This window comes from Silurus meridionalis, chromosome 21 (genome assembly GCF_014805685.1).
Source record: "Silurus meridionalis isolate SWU-2019-XX chromosome 21, ASM1480568v1, whole genome shotgun sequence".
Taxonomy (NCBI): Eukaryota; Metazoa; Chordata; class Actinopteri; order Siluriformes; family Siluridae; genus Silurus; species Silurus meridionalis.
This window is the reverse complement of record NC_060904.1, coordinates 128,175-146,771: the sequence shown is the minus strand read 5'-3', so window position 1 is coordinate 146,771 and position 18,597 is coordinate 128,175. Positions and strand designations below refer to the sequence as shown.

Here is an 18,597-nt window from a genome sequence, read left to right as displayed (position 1 = left end):
TCATTGAGAGTTTAAGGAACATCATACTAATGACTCATTAAGGAGAGCTACATGGAGCAGAAATCCATCTGGTATTCTGATCTATACACATTTCACACGACAGACACGTAAAGCGATATTTACAGTACAGAGACCAAAACAACAATTGCATTTATTTCAGAAACAATAATCAGTGAGCGTGAGAAATAAAATAAATGAAACCCACTGCAGGATCAGAGTGACGAGCCGAATCGCCTCCACTGCTACATCATACTCTTTATCCAGAGTCATAGACACAATCCGGTCCTGAAGGGAGAGAGAAACAGAAAGTGTGTGAATGCTGAAAGTGGTCGTTGTGTGTAAAGGTTATAGGTGTTTATAGATGTGATTTAAGCCTGACCTTAAAGCGATTGGTGAAGAGTTCCAGTTTGGGGAAAAGACCACGATTCGTGTAGAGCGTCTGAAGTGCTTTAAGACACTTGAGTCGGACTTCTCCTTGCTGTAAAGACACATAATACACATAATTACATATAATATATCTCAGAATATCTCCGAGTGACCAGAGTCTTTACTCACCCGGTCGTGTAATGTCCAGCCAACATACTTCAGATAGCTGTCATTCAGAAAGGCGTCGCTGTACAGCTTCATCCACACACCGATCTCCTCAATGCAGATCGCTCTGATCTCTGCAATCGCGTCTCTAAACAACATATCATTTAAATTTAGTAAAAAGTTCTGATTAATAAATATTAACTCTAACTCTGACACACACCTGTAGCGATGAACGAATATTCCTTTAAAGATGGAGTTCATCATGTTCTCAATCTCATCTTGGTTCTCTTGCAACTGGAAGATGTTTGAAACCAGTCAAACACACTTTCAGATGAAACACAATATGTATAACAGTGAGAATCATAGTGTTTGTACCTCCTTTCTCTTTTCCAGCAGTAGCTCCAGCTTGTCTGTGGCTCTTTTCCCAGCAACTTTGTTCCTCTCAGCCTCATACTGCCTCTGTGTATTGTCTTGGTTGATGCTGAGATTCAGTGCAACATTCACCAATGCAGTCATCAGTTTCATCGCTGTGGGAAAAAAGAAACCTGTGTTTATGGCGAAATAACTACAATGTTAAACATTACTGGTGTGTGGCCTCTTACAGAAAACACAAACTCTGCGTTATGGTGCGAAACATGATTTACTCTACATTTAAATAAATACAAAATTCTATTGAGGATAGCGGTGTGTGTGTGTGTGTGTGTAATCGACCTGTGAGAGTGGAGGTGTGTGTGTGTGTGTGTGTGTGTGTGTGTGTGTGTGTGTGTGTGTGTGTCTGACCTGCGAGTGAAGGGGTGTGTGTGTATGTGTGTGTGTCTGACCTGTGTGTGTGTGTCTGACCCAGAGAGTGGAGGTGTGTGTGTGTGTGTGTGTGTGTCTGACCAGAGTGGAGGTGTGTGTGTGTGTGTGTCTGACCTGTGTGTGTGTGTCTGACCCAGAGTGGAGGTGTGTGTGTGTGTGTGTGTGTGTGTGTGTGTGTGTGTGTGTGTGTGTGTGTCTGACCCAGAGAGTGGAGGTGTGTGTGTGTGTGTGTGTGTGTGTGTGTGTGTGTCTGACCTGCAGAGTGGAGGTGTGTGTGTGTGTGTGTGTGTCTGACCTGTGAGAGTGGAGGTGTGTGTGTGTGTGTGTGTCTGACCGAGAGTGGAGGTGTGTGTGTGTAATCGACCTGTGAGAGTGGAGGTGTGTGTGTGTGTGTGTGTCTGACCTGCAGAGTGAGGTGTGTGTGTGTGTGTGTGTGTGTCTGACCTGCGAGAGTGTGTGTGTGTGTGTGTGTGTGTGTCTGACCTGAGAGTGGAGGTGTGTGTGTGTGTGTGTGTGTGTGTGTGTGTGTGTCTGACCTGAGTGGAGGTGTGTGTGTGTGTGTGTGTGAGTGGAGGTGTGTGTGTGTGTCTGACCTGCGAGTGGAGGTGTGTGTGTGTGACCTGCGAGTGAGTGTGTGTGTGTGTGTGTCTGACCCAGAGAGTGGAGGTGTGTGTGTGTGTGTGTGTGGTGTGTGTGTGTGTGTGTGTGTGTGTGTGTGTGTCTGACCTGAGTGGAGGTGTGTGTGTGTGTGTGTGTGTGTGTGTGTGTGTGTGTGTCCGACCTGCAAGAGTAAAGTGTGTGTGTGTGTGTGTCTGTGTGTAATCGACCTGTGAGAGTGGAGGTGTGTGTGTGTGTGTGTGTGTGTGTGTGTGTGTGTGTGTGTGTGTGTGTGTGTGTGTCTGACCTGCAGAGTGGAGGTGTGTGTGTGTGTGTGTGTGTGTGTGTGTGTGTCTGACCTGCAGAGTGGAGGTGTGTGTGTGTGTGTGTGTGTGTCTGACCTGCGAGTGGAGGTGTGTGTGTGTGTGTGTGTGTGTGTCTGACCTGAGAGTGGAGTGTGTGTGTGTGTGTCTGACCTGAGTGGAGGTGTGTGTGTGTGTGTGTGTGTGTGTGTGTGTGTCCGACCTGCAAGAGTAAAGGTGTGTGTGTGTGTCTGTGTGTGTGTGTGACCTGCGAGAGTGGAGGTGTGTGTGTGTGTGTGTGTGTGTGTGTGTGTGTGTCTGAACTGCGAAAGTGGAGGTGTGTGTGTGTGTGTGTGTGTGTGTCTGACCTGCGAGTGGAGGTGTGTGTGTGTGTGTGTGTGTGTCTGACCTGCGAGTGGAGGTTTGTGTGTGTGTGTGTGTGTGTGTGTGTGTGTGTCTGACCTGCGAGTGGAGGTTTGTGTGTGTGTGTGTGTGTGTGTGTGTGTGTGTGTGTCTGACCTGCGAGTGGAGGTGTGTGTGTGTGTGTGTGTGTGTGTGTGTGTGTCTGACCTGCAGTGGAGGTGTGTGTGTGTGTGTGTCTGACCCAGAGTGGAGGTGTGTGTGTGTGTGTGTCCGACCTGCGAGAGTGGAGTGTGTGTGTGTGTGTGTGTGTGTGTGTGTGTGTGTCTGACCTGCGAGTGGAGGTGTGTGTGTGTGTGTGTCTGACCTGCGAGTGGAGGTGTGTGTGTGTGTGTGTGTGTCTGACCTGCGAGTGGAGGTGTGTGTGTGTGTGTGTGTGTGTCTGACCTGCGAGAGTGGAGGTGTGTGTGTGTGTGTGTGTGTCTGACCTGCGAGTGGAGGTGTGTGTGTGTGTGTGTGTGTGTGTGTGTCTGACCTGCGAGTGGAGGTGTGTGTGTGTGTGTGTGTGTGTGTGTGTGTCTGACCTGCGAGTGGAGGTGTGTGTGTGTGTGTGTGTGTGTGTGTGTCTGACCTGCAGAGTGGAGGTGTGTGTGTGTGTGTGTGTGTGTGTCTGACCTGCGAGTGGAGGTGTGTGTGTGTGTGTGTGTGTGTGTCTGACCTGCAGAGTGGAGGTGTGTGTGTGTGTGTGTGTGTCTGACCTGCGAGTGGAGGTGTGTGTGTGTGTGTGTGTGTCTGACCTGCAGAGTGGAGGTGTGTGTGTGTGTGTGTGTGTCTGACCTGCGAGTGGAGGTGTGTGTGTGTGTGTGTGTCTGACCTGCGAGTGGAGGTGTGTGTGTGTCTGAACTGCGAGTGGAGGTGTGTGTGTGTGTGTGTGTGTCTGACCGAGTGGAGGTGTGTGTGTGTGGGTCTGACCTGCAGAGTGGAGGTGTGTGTGTGTGTGTGTGTGTGTGTGTGTGTGTCTGACCTGCGAGTGGAGGTGTGTGTGTGTGTCTGACCTGCGAGTGGAGTGTGTGTGTGTGTCTGACCTGCAGAGTGAGGTGTGTGTGTGTGTGTGTGTGTGTGTGTGTGTGTGTGTGTGTGTGTGTGTCTGACCTGCAGAGTGGAGGTGTGTGTGTGTGTCTGACCTGCGAGTGGAGGTGTGTGTGTGTGTGTGTGTGTGTGTGTGTGTGTGTCTGACCTGCGAGTGGAGGTGTGTGTGTGTGTCTGACCTGCGAGTGGAGGTGTGTGTGTGTGTGTGTGTGTGTGTGTGTCTGACCTGCGAGAGTGGAGGTGTGTGTGTGTCTGACCTGCGAGTGGAGGTGTGTGTGTGTGGGTCTGACCTGCGAGAGTGGAGGTGTGTGTGTGTGGGTCCGACCTGCGAGAGTGGAGGTGTGTGTGTGTGTCCGACCTGCGAGTGGAGGTGTGTGTGTGTGTGTGTGTGTGTGTGTGTGTGTGTGTGTCCGACCTGCGAGAGTGGGTGGGTGTGTGTGTGTGTGTGTGTGTGTGTGTGTGTGTGTGTGTGTGTCTGACCTGCGAGAGTGGAGGTGTGCCTGAAAGCTCGGACCTGAGAGTCAGACAGGCCGGTGAGGAGAGAGATGACGGTGTCCATCATGTACTCATCATATATAATACTGTACTGACACTGACGAATCAAAACACCGATAAACTCGCAAAAGTTATAGCGGAACTTCTTCCACTGAGGCCCGGCGATGGTGAGCGGATAATCTCCACTATCCTGAAATACAACAGCTCTGCTTTAGGAACATGAAGCTTCTGAGAATATTTCCAGAGAAAACTGTCCTTGTAGAATTATTTAAAAACTTGTGGAAAACTGACCTCATCAAACTCCTCAGTCATCTTTCTGATGATTTCTGCATTCTGCATATTCCTAAACATCTCAATTCTTACAGTACCTGAAATCATATAAACAGCAACATCATGTCAACATCATGTCAACAACACACACACACACACACACACACACACACACACACACACACACACACACACACACACACACACAGCTCTAGCAGGGTAAGTCTCGATTCCACAGTGTACACAACACACTACTTCTAAAATCATGGCTGAGATAATAAGAACACCACACATCAGTGTTGCAGATACCTGGTTTCAGGTCATTCTGAGAGCATGGACTACATGAACATTCCTTCTAATGATAAGACAGCAGGACAACTTTCATCCTCACAAAACTTTTTTTTACCTTTACACCCAGAGCACTGTATGAAGAAGTTGATGAGATCCAGCAGAGCCATATCTCTGTCCTGTTTGTATGACTCGATCCAGTCATCAACAACGGACTGAAAAGGAGATATTCATGAATTGTATTCCTGAATTCTGCATCACTGTAACAGGTCCAGTAAGGGTTATAAACTCTGGGTTGTGTAGGGAACAGTGAGAGTGTTACCTGCATGGCACTCTTGCCCAGTTTGACCACCTCAAACAGTGTAGAAGGATCTCCTCCGTCTCCATTCTGCTGCGCCATGCCGTTCGGCCTCCTGCCCCCCTTGTCCACTGGAGACTTACGAGCTTTCTTGCTGGCTGCCTGCTGAATAAACACCAATATAAACACAAATATAACCATGTTTCTCATTCATACTGTGTGTGAACTGGATCCTACAGCTGGACAGAGAACAGACAAATACTGAAAAGTCCATAATTTTCTATTATTATTATTATTATTATTATTATTATTAATAAAACAGTTGTGTTCAGTGGTGTTATTGGGTATTGTTCATCATCATGTACCTTAAAGAGAGATTTTTAATGAAAAATAAGGCTGGGAAGGAACAAACAGATTGCTGAAAGTTTAAGAGCAGTGGTCCCCAATTTCTGTTTTATTTATTATCTGATTCTAAAAGATGTTTTATTTTTGAAAATTCCCAGAATTTCTCTTCCACATCTGTCTATGACTCACTCTTGATGCAGGTCATAATGCCTCGGTCACATGTCTTACCTCCATCCACTACCTCCTTAAAGGAGCTCCGGCCGCTAACACATAATACATTACTGCCAATTCAAACCCCCAAGAGAGCAAAATGAACAAAAAACAACACAGTAGATTCACGATTATTATTAGATTTAGAAAATACCAGTTTTTATGGTCATATTATTCAAATAAATACATAAATAATAATTACTTAAATAATAATAATATGAAACAGATTATTTTTAATATACAGTGTAGTTTCAGGCTCATACCGGGGGTCTTCCTGGCCGTCCTCTCTTCTTCTTCCCCTTTCCCTCGCCAGTGTCCTCCAGCTCACTGACACTGAGACTCAGACTCACTGTGTCTCCCTGTCCAGACTCATTTGATGAGTCCCTGCACAGAATAAACATTTGCTCAGATTCTACAAACAAAACCTAGCATGAGTTACAGTGTAAGCTGCTCCTGCTTTTCAATCATCACTGTCTAGTTGTACTTACTGTAAAACAGGGAACTCCGAGTTAATCATTGTGGCTCTGTTGTGAATAAAAAGCTTTACTGTAGACACTTGAGATCCAGAGTAGGATTCAGGCTGATACACACCACCTCCTGCTTCAGCAGAGATTCAGTATACTTCAGTCAGAGTGAGTGAAGACCTCCATCCACTCACACCACATTAATCTGGAGACACACACAGAAAGCGCAACATGCATGAGTGTAAAAATACACACAAAATAAAATTAACACTAATATTAATACAAACATTCTCAGATAAATCTGTAATAAGAGACTGCATAAAGCAAAATAAGAGAACACTAAATATGCTAAACAACTAATACTGTTGTGTTAACAAACTAAAACAATGGCTGTAAATATATTCTGAAACACTGACATGACAAATCAAACCAAAAAAGGTCAAAAATTACATATATATATATATATAAATAAAAGGAAGCGAATAAAACAGGTAATAGCCACTAGGGGCAGTGCAAATAGGTGGAAGAAATAACAGACTCGCACCCCAGGTTATAAAAGATATTTACTTATAATAAAACTGATCTAATGATAATTGTGGAGTATTATTTTAGAAATATAATTTATCATCATTTATGTCCTGCTGCTCCATGATGATGTGTATGTAATACCACAGGTGGGCAGTAGGGGGCACACCAAGCATGGAGATTTACTGTTGTAGAAACACATGAACTAAGAGCTTCTCTGGAGTCTGGTCTGCTTGTTAAATGACTATTTACTGAGGGCGAGACGGGGCCAGATAATTTAATACAGACCGAGAGCTTGGAGGAAGAGGAGGATCATCTGACACATGAGATCAGACACACAGACAGCTGTCTGTCAGCCAGAGCTCAGTCAGGGACTGACACGAGATGGCTCTCTACCTCCAAGTGAACAAGAGAAGGAGACCAACCATTCCCACCACACACACACACACACACACACACACACACACACACACACACACACACACACACACACACACACACACCCATTCCGAGCTGGTAAACACTGCTTGTGTAAAACTGAGTCTGTTCAGTAGTGTACTGTAGGCAGAGTCCTACATTTACACATGTACAAAGAACTGCAGAATCAGGGAAAATGCATAAAGGTAATAGACAATTTAATCTTGTGTGTGTGTGTGTGTGTGTGTGTGTGTGTGTGTGTGTGTGTGTGTGTGTGTTACCCCCCAGTGTAATATTATGGTGTAGGCAGTCTGGGCTCCTGTACAACAGATGATCAATATCTGATCATGAATCAATGCATCACAGAAACTACACAGGAGATGATGGACAGCAAGAACTCAGCAACACAAACCATTTCATGTAGAGATTTATACTGTGATTTCCCTACAATGCTTGCACCTGACTGATCCGGTCACCTGGCCAACACCAATGTGTGTGAGGTGCATCAAGGTGATCTTTTCAGTTTGGTGCTGCACATCTTTAAAAGATTTATTTCAGTTGTGAGTAACGATCGCTGGTGTTTAGAGCATACACAGTATGTGTGTGTGTGTGTCTGTGAGAAGTGTTGGCGTGTGAACGCTGCTATGAAGCTCATCTAAGATCCACTAATAGGAGAACGGTGAAATCAGGGATCAGCTACAGATACAGCAGCACTGATGGAGAAACATAAATAAAACATCTCTACCTCAAGCTTACTGTGAAGACTCTGTGTGTGTCAGATAGTGAAAGAGAGCGAGCTGATTTCAGGAGCATTATGACTGATAATGTAGAAAAGGTGTTGTATTTTGTAATGTTCTTTAGGGAACTGCAGGTTGTTGGAGGATCTTCAGTACATAATGTCATGGGGACACATGTCCACTCTTAACTACAGCTTTTTCAAAAACACTAAAACACCCCACAACACACTCTCTCTCTCTCTCTCTCTCTCTCTCTCTCTCTCTCTCTCTCTCTCTCTCTCTCTCTCTCTCTCTCTCTCTCTCTCTCTCTCTCTCTCTCTCTCTCTCTCTCTCTGCCTCTCTGCTCTCTGCCTCTCTGCCTCTCTGCCTCTCTGCTCCTGAGATTCCAGTGACCACTGTTCCTGCCCCTCATCCCTCCGCAGATCTTCCCATTTTGTCCTGGTCTGCCTCTGGATAGTGTTCTCTCTGTTTGGAGGCGACTCTGTGCAGCCAAGGTTTGTTTTGTTTCTTTTTTTTTTTTTTTTTCCTTCTGCATCTCAGGGAGTTTTTCCTTCACCACAGTCTCCACCGACTTGTTCATCAGAGACAAACTTACACTTATAAAGAACATCTTCATTTTTATCTCCACATGATCTGTGTAAAGCTGCTCTGAGACGATGTTCATTATTAAAAGAGCAACACAAATAAACATGAATTAAACTTAATTGAACTACACAAAACACTGTAACACACTCCACAGCACACTACACTAACACACCCCACAGCACACCACACTCTAACACACCCCACAGCACACCACACTCTAACACACCCCACAGCACACCACACTCTAACACACCCCACAGCACACCACACTCTAACACACCCCACAGCACACCACACTCTAACACACCCACAGCACACCACACTGTAACACACCCCACAGCACACCACACTGTAACACACCCCACAGCACACCACACTGTAACACACCCCACAGCACACCACACTCTAACACACCCCACAGCACACCACACTGTAACACACCCCACAGCACACCACACTGTAACACATCCCACAGCACACCACACTGTAACACACCCCACAGCACACCACACTCTAACACACCCACAGCACAACACACTCTAACACACCCACAGCACACCACACTGTAACACACCCACAGCACAACACACTGTAACACATCCCACAGCACAACACACACTAACACACCCACAGCACAACACACTGTAACACACCCCACCACAACACACCCTAACACAGCCCAAACCACAACACCCTAACACCCCCCACAACACACTGTAATACACACTGCAACACTCTAACACTGTCCAAAACACAACGCAACACCCCAAATAACACAACGTACCACATTGAACCCCCCCAAAACCAGATCTTAATTTTCTAAACGGGGTGTGAACGAGTTCTCTCTCCCTCTCTCTCCCTCTCTACAATAAGGCATGCAGTACGGCCAAATCTAAAAATACATTCAATCCTGATCTTTGTGAGTATCTGACACTCTGTAGCCCAGAGCTGCTCACGTGTTTGTTGCTTTTGAGCACAGTTACAAAGCCTTGTTAGAGTATGTGACATTTCTTGGTTTAATGGCAATACAGCGCTAACTAAATATTACTGCGTCACTCAGACAGAGAGGGTAGGAGGGATCACACACACACACACACACACACACACGTGTGTCAAAAATAATCAGTAACGTTTCCAGGAACTTCGTGTTTTTTGCATGCAACACCATGGCCATAATTTCTATCTGTAAGACACACAGGGCTAACAATCCTAGACACACACACACACACACACACACACTTTAGTCCAGTTTTAAGACATGGCTCAGTCATAAAACTACGGGACAGACGCCGAGGTCACTCGAGCTCACAATGAGCGTGCACACACGCACACACACCTTCTTCCTTAGTAATACACTGAACCTCGATGTCCCTAAGCAGCACTGGTGGATGGAATGAGGGCTGAGATTTTTCCTGAGAGATAATCTACTTCGTGAATGACCAACAATACAACTCAGGATACAGCCATCATCATCATCATCATAATCATCATCATCACACCAAGCCTCCTACTGATCCCAGCAACACCACAATCAATCTTTTTTTAAATTGATTCTCAAAAATCAAGTAGACAACAATTCTATTCCACACACACACACACACACACACACACACACACACACACACACACACACACACACCTCACCCTCTCCAATGAAGCATGCTACAGATTGGGTTGATAATCGCCCAGAATCAGGCTCAAACACACTGATTCATGCCAAGAGCAAAGACACTATAGATCAAAATCAGCCTCATCATATAAGTGCAATCAGCATCTTGCATAACACACATTTCTTTAAAAATATGAGCACCTAAACCTGTGCATAAATGTGTTTTTCCAGCTTAAAAATCTATAGTTAAATAATAATAAAATTCTAGAAGTTTTTATTATTATTATAATTATTATTAAGACTGTTATCAGGAGCCCTGTTTGAAATGAACCATTACTACAAATCTAATTAATGAGATTAACAATTTAAGGCCTCCCCATAGCCGCGCTCTCTCACTCGCTCACACACACTTCTTATAATCAATGTGTTTATGGAACTCTGGAGCTGAATTCCACATTTTGTTTGTTTTAAAAGAAGAGATCATCAAACCTGAGGAGCAGATAATATTCAAGAAGAAACACTGGAAAGTGAAATCGACTGCTAGATTTCCAAACTTTACGTTTTGATGTAAAAACCCTGATGATCTTCTGTACATTAATGACTAACTGTCAGTTTGGTCGATTCTCAGTCTGAGGTTACTTTGAATAAAAACATTGTCACATGAATACAATTACAGTTACCCAAGATAAACCACTAGCTAGCTGCTCCACACACACATTCTAAAATATTACAAAAGCTAAAATTCTGCAATCAATAATCAGTTATACACCATACCAATACACACATTTTCCCCAATACACCCTCCCTGATATACACTCTCCAGTACCCCCTCCCCGATATACACCCTCCCTGATATACACTCTCCAGTACCCCCTCCCCGATATACACCCTCCCTGATATACACTCTCCAGTACCCCTCCTGATATACACTCTCCAGTACCCTCCCGATATACACCCTCCTGATATACACTCTCCAGTACCCTCCCGATATACACCCTCCTGATATACACTCTCCAGTACCCTCCCGATATACACCCTCCCTGATATACACTCTCAGTACCCTCCCGATATACACCTCCTGATATACACTCTCCAGTACCCTCCCGATATACACCCTCCTGATATACACTCTCCAGTACCCCTCCTGATATACTCTCCAGTACCCTCCCGATATACGCCTCCTGAAATACACTCTCCAGTACCCTCCCGATATACACCCTCCCTGATATACACTCTCCAGTACCCCTCCCAATATACACCCTCCTGATATACACTCTCAGTACCCTCCCGATATACCCTCCTGATATACACTCTCCAGTACCCTCCCGATATACACCCTCCCTGATATACACTCTCCAGTACCCTCCCGATATACCCTCCTGATATACACTCCAGTACCCTCCCGATATACACCCTCCTGATATACACTCTCCTGATATACACCTCCTGATATACACTCTCCAGTACCCTCCCGATATACCCTCCTGATATACACTCTCCAGTACCCTCCCGATATACACCCTCCTGATATACACTCTCCAGTACCCTCCCGATATACACCCTCCTGATATACACTCTCCTGATATACACTCTCCAGTACCCCTCCCAATATACACCCTCCCTGATATACACTCTCAGTACCCTCCCGATATACACCCTCCTGATATACACTCTCCAGTACCCTCCCGATATACCCTCCTGATATACACTCTCCAGTACCCTCCCGATATACACCCTCCTGATATACACTCCAGTACCCTCCCGATATACACCCTCCCTGATATACACTCTCCTGATATACACCTCCTGATATACACTCTCCAGTACCCTCCCGATATACACCTCCTGATATACACTCTCCAGTACCCCTCCCGATATACACCCTCCTGATATACACTCTCCAGTACCCCTCCCTGATATACACTCTCCAGTACCCCCTCCCCGATATACACCCTCCCTGATATACACTCTCCAGTACCCTCCCGATATACACCTCCTGATATACACTCTCCAGTACCCTCCCGATATACACCCTCCCTGATATACACTCTCCAGTACCCCCTCCCCGATATACATTTAGACATTAAATTGCTGTGGTTTTACGCTGATGAATGTGACACAAAGGGGAAAAGCGTCCATGCTACATCTTTAATTCAGAATCATCAGTCAGTACTCAGGTGGGGCCGCTCGTGCCTCGTCTTTTTATACGCCTGTCGAGCCGCGTTCATCGATTCTCCCGTCACGGCCAATGAAAATAAGGACCAGGATCATGTGACCTTTAGGGGAGCTGTTGCCATGGTAACACCCGGCCTTGTGGAATTGCAGGTCATGCATCCGAACAAGAGAAAGAAAAATGACTACGCATGTGAACAAACAGTGCAATTGTTCCCGGCGGAATGGAAAGAGAAGAATAATAAAACGATGTGATAATGTGCTCTGCTCCTGAAGAACACTTTCAGTCTGGGATTTAAAAAAAGGCTGTAAAACAGCAGCACAACTCCAGCCAAGTGTACCATTATTAATCACCTCTTTATATCTCAACAGAAACACTGGATAAAGAAGCGATCGGTTTTCCACAGTGTTTACACAACCCTGCTGCAGAGGGAAACCTGCGTAAATACACCTACCATGAGTGACGTTAGTAGGTGTGCGTGAGTGTGTGTGATTTTGTGGTCACATTGTGCTCTAGTTAAAGTATTTACTGTAGTGGATGCTCCCATAGGGACCGTGCTAAGGACAGAGATGCAGCTGCATATGAAATTGGATTTCAGCCTGGAGGATGCGAGAGAGTCACTCTGAACAAATGATAAAACAGGAAGTGAACCTGCTTCTGTGTAATACCCAAATGAAGCAGAACAGAATGATGTGTGCACACACCTTTAAAGCAACGTTAAGTCGTCAAATTCCCAAAGAAAATTTTCTGAATTTCCTGTGATCAAAACCGATCAGTGTACACACCAATGATCACCAATGAAAAACAATGATCACAAAGAAGAATATTCACAACAGAGATTGAAGCAGATCAAGCTCCACAACTGCAGAACTGTTTATTACATAATAAAGACTGAGCAGATCTCCATCAGACAGGCCTTCAACACCACACATCACGTGTTTACAGCTACTACATATTTACAGGGGAAGAGAGACCGTAACATCACCTGCTGTTGTTCAGAACTTAAGTTTCTGTTGTTTATCCGGCACATGAACCATACCAATATTTATGACAAAAATGTGTTATAAATAAATAATTAAATAAATAATAAATCTCTCCTTTATGTGGGAACATAACATTCTCCAATAGCAGAAAGGAACATCATGTTGTATAAACACTTTATCAGCTCTTTCGGAGAGGAGAGGAGAAGGTCTTTATTGCTTAAAACAGCAGCATTTCCTCTTAATGAGTGTGTCCTTCGGGTACCGAGATGTCTGCTCCTACATCTACACTGAAGCAGTCACATTTCACTTGCACACACGCACGCACTTGTACACGTGTACACTTGCACTCACCTCGTACCTGTAAATACAACTCAAACCACACACACTCACCTCGTACCTGCAAATACAACTCAAACCACACTCACACACACACGCGCAAATACAACTCAAACCAAACACACAAACCTCATACCTGCAAATACAACTCAAACCACTTTCACAAACTCTCCTCATACCTGCGAATACAAATCAAACCACACTTACTTACACACACACACACACACACACACACACACACCCCTTGTACCTGCAAATACAACTCAAAGCCCACTCACATACAAACATACACCTCATACCTGCAAATACAACTCACACACACACACACACACACACACACACACAAACACACACACACACACGCAAATACAACTCAAACCGCACACACTATACTCATACCTGCAAATACAACTCAAACCAATACACACCTCATACCTGCAAATACAACTCAAACCACATTCACACACACTCATACCTGCAAATACAACTCAAACCACTCACACAGACATACACACACACACCTCATACCTGCAAATACAACTCAAACCACACACACACACACTCTCCTCAAATCTGTAAATACAACTCTCTCACACACACACACACACCTCATACCTGCAAATACAACTCAAACCACCCACACACACCTCAAACCTGCAAATACAACTCAAACCACTCACACACCTCATACCTGCAAATACAACTCAAACCACTCACACACACACACACATACCTGCAAATGCAACTCAAACCACACTCACCTCATACCTGCAAATACAACTCAAACCACACTCACCTCATACCACACACACACCTGCAAATACAACTCAAACCACTCTACATACACACATACACACACACTCACACACACCTCTTACCTGCAAATACAACTCAAACCACACTTACACACACACCTCGTGCCTGCAAATACAACTCAAACCACACTCACACACACACACACCTCTTACCTGCAAATACAACTCAAACCACACTCACACACACACACCTCGTACCTGCAAATACAACTCAAACCACACTCCTCACACACACCTCAGACCTGCAAATACAACTCAAACCACACTCACACACACACGCGCAAATACAACTCAAACCAAACACACAAACCTCATACCTGCAAATACAACTCAAACCACTTTCACAAACTCTCCTCATACCTATAATACAAATCAAACCACACTTACTTACACACACACACACACACACACACACACACACCCTTTGTACCTGCAAATACAACTCAAAGCCCACTCACATACAAACATACACCTCATACCTGCAAATACAACTCACACACACACACACACACACACACACACACACACACACAACACACACACACACACGCAAATACAACTCAAACCGCACACACTATACTCATACCTGCAAATACAACTCAAACCAATACACACCTCATACCTGTAAATACAACTCAAACCACATTCACACACACCTCATACCTGTAAATACAACTCAAACCACTCACACAGACATACACACACACACCTCATACCTGCAAATACAACTCAAACCACACACACACACACTCTCTCCTCAAATCTGTAAATACAACTCTCTCACACACACACACACACCTCATACCTGCAAATACAACTCAAACCACCCACACACACCTCAAACCTGCAAATACAACTCAAACCACTCACACACCTCATACCTGCAAATACAACTCAAACCACTCACACACACACACACATACCTGCAAATGCAACTCAAACCACACTCACCTCATACCTGCAAATACAACTCAAACCACACTCACCTCATACCACACACACACACCTGCAAATACAACTCAAACCACTCTACATACACACACACACACACACACTCACACACACACCTCTTACCTGCAAATACAACTCAAACCACACTTACACACACACCTGCAAATACAACTCAAACCACACTCACACACACACACACCTCTTACCTGCAAATACAACTCAAACCACACTCACACACACACACACTCGTGCCTGCAAATACAACTCAAACCACACTCCCTCACACACACCTCGTACCTGCAAATACAACTCAAACCACACTTCCTTACACACACCTGCACCTGCAAATACAACTCAAACCACACTCCCTCACACACACCTCGTACCTGCAAATACAACTCAAACCACACACACACCTCGTACCTGCTAATACAACTCAAACCACACACACACACACACACACACACACACACACACACACACACACACACACACACACACACACACACCTCGACCTGCAAATACAACTCAAACCACTCCCTCACACACCTCGTACCTGCAAATACAACTCAAACCACACTCACACACACCTCGCCTGCAAATACAACTCAAACCACACACACACACACACACACACACACACACACACACACACACACACACACACACACACACCTCGTGCAAATACAACTCAAACCACACCCTCACACACACCTCGTGCCTGCAAATACAACTCAAACCACACTCACACACACCTCGACCTGCAAATACAACTCAAACCACACTCCTTACACACACCTCGCACCTGCAAATACAACTCAAACCACACTCCTTACACACACCTTGTACCTGCAAATACAACTCAAACCACTCCCTTACACACCTCGTGCCTGCAAATACAACTCAAACCACACTCCCTCACACACACCTCGACCTGCAAATACAACTCAAACCACACTCACACACACCTCGTGCCTGCTAATACAACTCAAACCACACACACACACACACACACACACACACACACACACACACACACACACACACACCTCAAACCTGCAAATACAACTCAAACCACACTCCCTCACACACACCTCGACCTGCAAATACAACTCAAACCACACTCCCTCACACACACCTCGACCTGCAAATACAACTCAAACCACACTCCTTACACACACCTCGTACCTGCAAATACAACTCAAACCACACTCCCTTACACACACCTTGTACCTGCAAATACAACTCAAACCACACTCCCTTACACACACCTTGTACCTGCAAATACAACTCAAACCACACTCCCTTACACACACCTTGTACCTGCTAATACAACTCAAACCACACACACACACACACACACACACACACCTCGTACCTGCTAATACAACTCAAACCACACACACACCCCTATACCTCATAAACCAACTGTTTCACAGGGTTTTAACACACACACATGGGATTCAGAATTCAAAACTTTGTGTATGAGAGTGAGGGTGTGTGTGAGGTGTTTTACATGAATGAAGCCTTGAGTTTCTTCAGACTGATATATATTCATTAGCTGTTGTGCTGTAAATGAGTGTGTGATGTGGTTAGTGAGTGTCTCATCAGAGTCCCATGAGAAAACTGAGTTTATCTACACACAGGATTATCATAAAACCCCATTAAATGATAACTGACTTGTTGAGGAAGTTGTTCAGTGCTGAGATCAGTCTAGTGTTCAGAGGAAGTATTTATCCTCATTACACACACACACACAAAGTAAAATACTTATAAGAGACATTAATGCTCCACTTTTCTCTCACACACCAACACTTACAAAACAACTACACAATGGTTGATCACATTAAGAGTAAGAAAGTGTTCATGTACAGACTGCTGATTTCACTCATTATAATAAACTACTCAAATAAACTCTGATCAAACTTTTCAAAATAGAGTGTGGGGGTGTGGGGGTGTGTGAGCGAGAGAGCATGTGTGTTTGAGAGAGTGTGTATTTGTGTGTGTTTGAGAGTGTGTGAGACCGTGTGTGTATGTGTGTGAGAGTGAGCGTGTGTATTTGTGTGTGAGAGAGAGTGTATGTGTGTGTGTGAGAGAGAGAGAGAGAGTTTGTGTGTGTGTGAGAGAGAGTGAGACTCCACAGTGTTTATTATACATGTACAGGGTTTACTCTGGGGTAGGGGTACTGTACAACACACACACACACACACACACAGCAGTGACAAACGGTGACTGTATGTAGCGCGAGAATCCGGTTAGCTTAGCATAATCACAATAGTGTAGGGTCAGTAAAATACACAGAGAGAGAGAGAGAGAGAGAGAGAGAGAGAGAAAGATCTGTGATAGTGTCCTCCCTCAGTGTTTAAGAGCGCTAACTGGAGTGTGTCCCTAACACACACACACACACACACACACACACACACTCAGGCTGGTGTGTGTGTGTGTGTGTGTGTGTGTGTGTGTGTTAGCGCGCGCTCTCTCTCCCCTCCCCCACTCCGTCCTCCATCTTTGATGCTCGGTGTAGCCCTGAGCTCGCGCGCCCTCGCCTCACAAAGCTCCGGGTGAAGGTGTAAAACTCTCCCACTCACCTGCTGCTCCCGCCGCACTGTTCGCCCCGGATCCCCGATCCCAGATTCCCGATCCCAGATTCCCGACCCCCGATCAAACACTACTTTATATTTTATTGTGAATTCGAGGTGAAGCGGAACCGCGCCTCTCACTACACACGCTGTCCTAAACTGCCATCTGGCGGCACTCAGCGCTTCGAAATGGCGCGAGAGCACTGTGGTCCCGGACCGCCTCCTACTGGACACCGCGGGAAATGCAGCGCCTCCTCCTTTATCAAGGACACGGACCATGTGCACATCAATAATCATCATAATCATCATATATACATGCACATCAATAATCAATAATCATTATAATCATCATATATACATGCACATCAATAATCAATAATCATTATAATCATCATATATACATGCACATCAATAATCAATAATCATCATATATACATGCACATCAATAATCAATAATCATCATATATACATGCACATCAATAATCAATAATCATTATAATCATCATATATACATGCACATCAATAATCAATAATCATTATAATCATCATATATACATGCACATCAATAATCAATAATCATCATATATACATGCATCAATAATCAATAATCATCATATATACATGCATCAATAATCAATAATCATTATAATCATCATATATACATGCACATCAATAATCAATAATCATCATATATACATGCACATCAATAATCAATAATCATCATATATACATGCACATCAATAATCAATAATCATTATAATCATCATATATACATGCACATCAATAATCAATAATCATTATAATCATCATATATACATGCACACCAATAATCAATAA

General features: G+C 44.5%; 1 protein-coding gene across 4 annotated transcripts in view; it reads right to left on the bottom strand.

Annotated features, from left to right (window-relative positions):
* stag1b (stromal antigen 1b) overlaps positions 1–17,944 on the bottom strand; it is a 29,608-nt gene extending 11,664 nt beyond the window's left edge. For 2 of the 4 annotated variants that reach the window (XM_046834161.1, XM_046834162.1), the window contains exons 1-12: positions 17,770–17,944; positions 6,075–6,255; positions 5,850–5,970; positions 5,056–5,196; positions 4,852–4,948; positions 4,467–4,543; positions 4,161–4,365; positions 907–1,058; positions 752–825; positions 556–679; positions 380–478; positions 206–285 (exon numbers count right to left, since the gene is read on the bottom strand). In XM_046834161.1, coding sequence (XP_046690117.1) covers positions 206–285; positions 380–478; positions 556–679; positions 752–825; positions 907–1,058; positions 4,161–4,365; positions 4,467–4,543; positions 4,852–4,948; positions 5,056–5,196; positions 5,850–5,970; positions 6,075–6,103 — 1,199 coding nt within the window. In that variant the 5' untranslated portion in view covers positions 6,104–6,255; positions 17,770–17,944. The remainder of the gene's footprint in view (positions 1–205; positions 286–379; positions 479–555; positions 680–751; positions 826–906; positions 1,059–4,160; positions 4,366–4,466; positions 4,544–4,851; positions 4,949–5,055; positions 5,197–5,849; positions 5,971–6,074; positions 6,256–17,769) is intronic. The other 2 variants (XM_046834163.1, XM_046834164.1) reach the window with 1 other exon arrangement.
* Positions 17,945–18,597: the final 653 nt, after the last annotated feature.